Source organism: Nanorana parkeri, unplaced genomic scaffold (assembly GCF_000935625.1).
Source record: "Nanorana parkeri isolate BGI_ZX_2015 unplaced genomic scaffold, ASM93562v1 scaffold1565, whole genome shotgun sequence".
NCBI lineage: Eukaryota > Metazoa > Chordata > Amphibia > Anura > Dicroglossidae > Nanorana > Nanorana parkeri.
This window is the reverse complement of record NW_017307833.1, coordinates 89360-96859: the sequence shown is the minus strand read 5'-3', so window position 1 is coordinate 96859 and position 7500 is coordinate 89360. Positions and strand designations below refer to the sequence as shown.

The window sequence follows — 7500 nt, the reverse complement described above, 5'->3', positions numbered from 1 at the left end:
CCTGAGATAATGCGGCCTGTTCATTCATCAGCTCATTTAAAGCCACATTCTGGGCAGCTGTTGGCTCCTAGCACTTCATGGGTTAAATGCTCCTTTTAGCTGGGGAGGGAATAAGTACAAGTACTGTATTTTGCGCTCCATAAGGCGCACTTTTTTTCCCCCCAAAAGGAGGGGGAAAATGTGCCTGCGTCTTATGGAGCGAATACCTATCGCCCGACGCCCGGGACATGCAGTTTCGGGCGCGCCGGGCGAGTAGTTTTTTTGTACGTTCAGCCCTCCTCCTGACGAGCAGAGCTGAATGCACGGTAGGAGCCGCTGCTCGTCTAATACAAGTGATCTCATTAGATCACTTGTATTAAATCGAGCGCCGGCGACCATGTCGGCCCCCCCGCCGTGGTTTTCGGGGACCCCCTGCTCCTCTGGGGGACCATGACCACTGTCCCCCCATAGGAGCTAACCATAGAGCCCCTTGAGCAGACGGAGAAAGTCGTTCTTCGTCTGCTCTGTGTGATTACCGAGACAGCGCCTCCTGTGTCAGCGGTCACTAACTGCAGCTTCCGTCACAGAATTTCTGTGACCGAAGCCCTGCGTCCTATCGTCCGGAAACGCCTTTATAGAGCGTGAAATACGCTACCTTATTCCGTGCTTCCCCAGCAGCAATGCCCTGGAGTTGTCGGCGGGCCTTCGCCTACAATGCGGGACTGCTGGTCCTGCATTGTTGGTGATGACGTTGGAGATCTGCGACCAGCTGGGCAGCGAAGTGAGGTAGCTTTGGGGATCTATTATATGGTATAATGGCGCCCTGAGTGGGGCTTTAATGGATAGTTTTGCCTCTGATACGGTAGACACCATAATTACCTCAGACATTGAACACCCACTTATCTCTCGAGTTATAAATATGACCGATTGCTGATTTCACGGGCTTCTCCCTCCTTTTTAGGCTACTACTATGACCTGGATGACTCGTACGATGAAAGCGATGAGGAGGAAGTCCGAGCACACCTCCGGCGAGTGGCTCAGCAGCCACCGCTCAAGCTGGACACGTCCTCTGAGGTATGCGGGGGCGGGGGGTTGCATTGCGGAGCGCACCCTGTGCACTAGTAATCCTCCCTTGTTGGGATGAATGATGCACAAACACTTGTATGAAACTATCACGGGTTGAGCTTACCCCCCTCGCTGTATTTCTGGTGACCCTTGCATGCCCAGTAACAGCTGGGTGCAGTACAGTCCGCATGAACGGAGGATTCTGATTGGATCAGCCTATAACTGTCTCTTTAATTTTGTTTCCATGTGACAGAAGTTGGAGTTCCTCCAGATATTCGGCCTCACGACCCAACAAGACAAGGAGCGCCTCCTGCAGCAGAAGCGGAGGAAGCGAAGGCGGATGTTGCGCGAAAGGAGTCAATCTCCTCCCACCGTACAAATCAAGCGCCAGACGCCGTCTCCACATTCTCCTCTCTCCACCAGATTCAGCCCGGACGAGCTCAACAACAGCCCCAACCTGGAGGAGAAGAAGAAATTTCTCACGTTCTTCGACCTGTCGCACGTCAGCGCGGAGAGGAGGAGAGGTGAGGCTGGGCCCCAGTGGTAGCACATGTTCTATGGGGGATGTAAGAACACTGGTGGGCAACTAGTTAGATCCAGGGGTGTGGACAAATCTAGGAGCCGGGTCAGCCCACTCTAGGAGCCGGGTCGGCCCACTCTAGGAGCCGGGTCGGCCCACTCTAGGAGCCGGTAGGAAGTGCGGTGGGTCCCTGAGTGCGCCCAGGGACATGCCAGTAAGGAGTGCGGTGGGATTCTCCTGTAAGCTGTCATTATTAAGGCGCATTGGTGACCTGGCTATAATCTAACTCGGGGTTGGAGCCAGATCTTGTCTGTGGCTCCAGCACCTCCCAACGTGCAGAGGGCTCGGGATTTGGAGGTGCCACCCCCCTAGAATATAATGGCTTGCGGTTTTCCTAACAGAGAAGTACGGTGTCCAGTGTAATCTTCAGCCGATTTGGGTTTTCTTCGGAGACGAGACAACTCCTAATGCAGATCTAGTGCACCAGTAATACTGGGGATCCTCACTGGTACTGCATTCCTCTCCCTTTCCTGTGCCATGTATGCCAGCAGTAATGCCATTCTGGGCTACGGCAGAGAAGAATATCGATTCCATTTCCAACTCATGGCCTTAAAGCGTATCAGAACCCAAGAACAGCAAATGGACCTATATTGCAGCTTAGATGTGGGGACCGCATTAGTTTTCTCATTTTCAGGCTTTTCTCCTTTTTGCCATTTTTGTAATTTTGAACTCTTCTGGAAATTTTCGGCTTTTTCGGCTTTTAACACATTTATCTTCATTGCGGCAGACAAGGAAAAACTGGTGGAGATGCTTCAAGCCATTAAGCAGAAGAAAGCAGTTCCCGAGACTGTAAAGAACCAACCGCCGGCCCAGACTCGGACCAGTCCACCTCCACCACCACCGCCTCCTCCTCGTCCCTCCTCAGGTGAGACATGTGACCGCCTTGTCACTGCGACGTATGACCCTCCGCGTTAGATTGTGATCTATGAATACAAATAATTTCAATGTACTTCCCTACCATTGCTCAGTAGATGAGAAACTGCTAAATTTGCTCAAATCCTTGCAGTATAAATAGCTGGACAAGCAGAGGGAGGGGTTTTGTCGCGCTTCATAAAGCCGTGAGTGAACACCGGTATGTGTTCCCTCACCTCCCGATCTACTGAGCCGACCTGTGACAGTCTCATTGTCACAGGTCGGCTAGAACTATGAGGTGAGTGAAAAGCCCCTCCCCCCCTCATAGTTCTCCTTTTAAAGAGAAAAGCGTTACTGTATTTTTGTTATAATCACCTTTTTTTTTAAGTGACCCTCACATGCTTCATGTGCTACATTTTTATGATTCCATTTCATATCTGCCCTCTAGTGGCTGTGTGTGTACCAGGCAGTGCAGCTTGAGGAGTCAGACGGGCTTGCATTGAGGGGAGGAATATTGAAGCGCAATCCCTGTGCAGCGCCATTGAGCAGGAACCAAAGTTTCACAAAACTATAAAAAAGACTAAAGATGACCGATTGGCGCTTGCGCCTTTTTGTCTCCTTAATGCCGGCTGCACGCATACATGTGGCATTGCAGCAGCGGGCTTTAAAGGAGAACTATGGGGGTCAGTGTTTTCCCCATAGGTCTCCTAAGGGTCACGGGAGGACACAAACTAGCGTCCTCCCGTGACCCCAAAGCTCAGTATATAGCGGTATACTGAGACCACCGCAGCCGGGACGGATCTCTGAGATTACTGTCGAGATCCACCCAACTGCGTGATTGACAGCTGGCACTGCCTATCTAGAGGCAGAGCCAGCTGTACCCTCCCCCGTCCGTTCCGCCAGTCGGCGCTGGAGGATCGGAGCGGGGAATGTCTGCAGGGAGCGGTGAGTGACAGTCACGGCTGTCTGCAGGGACAGGATCGAGAAGTGAGCGAGCGACGGTATGCGTTCCCTCACTTCCCGATCTATTGATCCGACGTGTGACAGTTTCATTGTCACACGTCGGCTCCAACTATGAGGCTTTTCACTCGCCTCATAGTTCTCCTTTTAATGCCGTAGTGCCACATATGTGCGTACATTCGGCAACGCTGTTGTGCCGGGATCACGCAGCACAGTGACCCCCCTCCCAGTCACTTGGCAACAATAGGGAGCCAGTAGGATGGGCTTTAGGTCATTGGAACAGTCAAAAGATGTCCTTAAAGGGCTGACCCCCCCCCCCCATATTTGACTCGCCCACCAAAGGAAAACTATTGTGTACTTCTGAAATAAGACGTGGTTGCTTTATCTTTTTAGGTCCGGCCCCCGAGGACCAGCTGCCTGCTCCGCCCCCTATCCACCCTGACCCACCAGCTCCCATCGCCTCTACTTCTTGCACTGTATCAATCCCGGAACCCGTGAAGCCTGTGGAACCCCTTCGTCTGGATAAGCCCAGACACGTGGATTCTGCCAGGGTCCCTCCCCTGCCGCTTCCAGTCCAACCGCCAGTGACCAACGCACCGATCCCCGACAAAAAAAGGCAGGTCGAGGGCCCGCCTGCCAAAAAGAGCTTGAGCATTCTGAACTTTGTGCGAGGGCACCCGCCCAAGGAGAACCCAGTGCAGCCTTCCCAGAGCATGAACGGGAGGAACAAGTCGTGGGAGCCCTTCCTGGCGGAGGAGTTTGCCCACCAATTTCACGAATCTGTCTTACAGTCCACACAGAAGGCCCTGCAGAAGCACAAAGGTAAGGCTTGTGGCCGTGACTCAAAGCTTGTGTGGGTCCCCAACGCCATAGAAACTTGTCTCATCCCTATTGAAGACCAAAAACTTTATTAAGACACACAAACCTACATTACAGCTTGTAATCTCGTGGGAGATTAACGGGACCTTTTAACTTTACAAGGCTACATAAATTATTTCCTGAAGCTCCACCCATTATTAAAAACCCGTCCTTGAGCTCCAGTCAGTGGCTTTGCCTAGGCTGAGATATCAGTCTGCTGCATGCAGGAGGAAGCATTTCCTCAGTCTCCCCTCCCCCGGTGATCAGTCTGCTGCATGCAGGAGGAAGCATTTCCTCAGTCTCCCCTCCCCCCTGTGATCAGTCTGCTGCATGCAGGAGAAAGCATCTCCTCAGTCTCCCCTCCAGTGATCAGTCTGCTGCATGCAGGAGGAAGCATTTCCTCAGTCTCCACCCCAGTAATCAGTCTGCTGCATGCAGGAGGAAGCATTTCCTCAGTCTCCCCTCCCCCCTGTGATCAGTCTGCTGCATGCAGGAGGAAGCATTTCCTCAGTCTCCCCTCAGTGATCAGTCTGCAACATTGTAACTTTGTAGCAAGTCATAAGAACAAGGACATTGCAGAATTGAAAATAAGATCACGTCTGATCAGGTGCAGGGACCCCATTACTACACTTTGACAATCAGCCCACGGTAGATCTTTGCCTAGGCTGGTGGTCTTCCTGTATTGAAAGCAGTCACGTGACCTGCGCGTTTTGTCCCACAGGAGCATCCGGCTTGCACAGCGCTGAGCAAAACCACAAACCAGACGCCTCTGTTCACTATAACATTCCCGAGCTGCAGAAATCGAGCAGAGCCCCGGCGCAACAACAACAACCGAACGGGCAGCCTGGACCTGCTCAGCCAGGGCCGGGCCCGGGACAACGGAAGCAAGAAGTCGCCTCTGGGGAGGAGACATCGGAAGAAGAAGAGGAGGAGGATGATGATGAAGAGGAGGATGACTATGAACCACCGAGACCTAAATGGCAGGGGATAGAGGCAATATTGGAAGCGTATCAGGAACATTTAGAAGGTGGGTACACTGCGTATGCAATATGTACTGTGTGCATGGTGCTGGTACATGCTGTGGGATAGAACGCCGATACCCAAAACTGAGCCTCTGCTTGACCTACATTAGTCTGCCCTTTATAAGCCCGATGTCCAACTAGATCATACAGGTGTTCATGTCCACAAACTTTGCCCATAAAGTGTAGCTCTCTACGGGCAAAAGTTCATCGAACCTATGTGATCTTATTGGTCATCCCATTCCAAAACCAACTGTGGCCATTAATATGGAGTTGCCCCCTCCCCTCCATGGCCATTAATATGGAGTTGCCCCCTCCCCCCATGGCCATTAATATAGAGTTGCCCTTCTTTATGGCTATACCATCCTCCACTCTTCTGGGAAGGCTTCCACAAGATGTTGGAGTGTGTCTGGGGGAATTTGTCCCATTTGTGAGGTCAGGTCCTGATGTTGGATGAGAAGATCCGGCTCACCATCAGCGTTCCAATCACCCCAAAGGTGGTCAGTAGGGTTGAGGTCGGGGCTCTGTGCAGGACACTCGAGTTCCTCCACCATACTGGTCACACCATGTCTGTATGGAGGTGGCTTTGTACACCGGGGACAGTCATGGTGGCACAGAAAAGGGTCTTCACCAAACGGCGAAGAGTGGGGTTAGGATAACGGGGTAAGGTTGAGGTTTGGTGGTTGGCTCAGGTAAAGCTTATTCCTTTTTTTGTGTTCAGTACAATGGAGAAGAATTACTACATTTGCCGGGGTTGGCAACCTCGTCACTCCATGATGGGGTTTGTTGTCTCACCACAGCTGGAGTGCCGAGGTTGGCTTTCCCCTGCAGTAGGACAGCAGTTGTCACCAGAACAGGATGCCACAGATGGCAACAAGTACATTGTCAGAGGTTATAATCCTTTCACACACCTACTGCACATGTGTGTCCTCATCCAGAACTGTTGGCCTTTTGAGAGTTTAGGATCGGCCGGAGCTGAAGATTTGGGTCTAGCGTGACTTTATGGGAAACTTCTTTACTTAGCATGAGGTTTTCAGGTGTAATCATTCTGGTGATGACCGATTCATTGCACTGTTCCACAAACCCCCCTCCCCCCCCCAACACTCTGCCTCTCCTGCTGTACAGTCCTCAGATTTCGGCATACCTTTCATGGTCCGCTTCCTTCCCGTAATATTCTTTCCTCTCGGTTTTTGCCCACAGAACAAAACATGGAGCGCCAGGTTCTGGAGACGCAGTGCAAGCGGCTAGAAGCTCACCACTATAAGCTGAGTCTGACGGCGGAACAGCTGTCGCATCGTATGGCGGTAAGTGATCGCGACGGGAAAGCGAACGCACGCAATGCTTTTACGGTCGCAGCTTCCAATGTCAGGGCGATGCTCCACAATGGAAATATTCTACAACTCCAATGTGCACACAATTTGTGAAATGAAGGTCAGACATCATCTGTTCGGTTTGACTCTAATGCAATGTCCCCCCTCTTCCTTCTGTGCAGGACCTGATGAGCCAGAAGCAGAGAGTCGCCTCCGAGAGGGACCGGCTACAAGCTGAACTCGAACACTTTAGGAAGTGCCTTGTTTTGCCCTCCTCGTCATGGTCTAGGGGTTACTTCAAAGGCCACCCCAGGTGACACCGTCTCCCTTGCACTAGCCCTGGACGTACAGTATAGAAATTTATCTCTATTTTATTATCTTGATATTTAATATTTTTCACCGGGAGGACTGAAATGGGGGGGGAGGAGAAAAAGAAAATCACACTTTGTTTTGTCTGCATCACCATGGGAAAAAAAAAAAATGTAAAAAAAAATAATTATATATATGAATGTGCCATGCATGACTCAAAGGATTCTGGGAGTTTGGCAAAAGCGAAACAAACCTCACTTATGACAAAGCTGCGGGCAATCCCTCCCCCCCCTCGACTGGCTGGTGGCACCCGCACCCCCCCTGATCCCAGGATTTACTATTCACAGACTGGCTGCATATGACACTACAAGCTTCTACTCCTGCGGAGCGTACCATTTGCAGGCGGGGGGGTGCCTTCCTTCACCCTCCGACTTATCATTACCATTTGTGCTATTGTACGACGCTGCCGCCAGCAGGATTTATTTATCACTTGTTAATTGCCGACCTTCCAGGGGCCACCAAAATGTCTATTATATATTTTTTTTTGTTTTCCTTGCCAGGAGATGGA

General features: G+C 51.4%; 2 protein-coding genes across 3 annotated transcripts in view; one reads left to right on the top strand and one right to left on the bottom strand.

Moving 5' to 3' along the window:
• Nucleotides 1-7050, top strand: part of GSE1 (Gse1 coiled-coil protein) — a 49045-nt gene extending 41995 nt beyond the window's left edge. The window contains exons 10-16 of the mRNA XM_018570645.1: nt 941-1053; nt 1298-1568; nt 2352-2477; nt 3830-4258; nt 5016-5321; nt 6514-6617; nt 6806-7050. Of these exons, the coding sequence (XP_018426147.1) occupies nt 941-1053; nt 1298-1568; nt 2352-2477; nt 3830-4258; nt 5016-5321; nt 6514-6617; nt 6806-6940 (1484 nt within the window). The 3' untranslated portion in view covers nt 6941-7050. The remainder of the gene's footprint in view (nt 1-940; nt 1054-1297; nt 1569-2351; nt 2478-3829; nt 4259-5015; nt 5322-6513; nt 6618-6805) is intronic.
• The window catches only part of GINS2 (GINS complex subunit 2), a 22538-nt gene continuing 20459 nt past the window's right edge, over nt 5422-7500 (bottom strand). For both annotated transcript variants that reach the window (XM_018570647.1, XM_018570648.1), the window contains one exon: nt 5422-5432. The gene's annotated coding sequence lies outside the window, so the exon portion shown is untranslated. The remainder of the gene's footprint in view (nt 5433-7500) is intronic.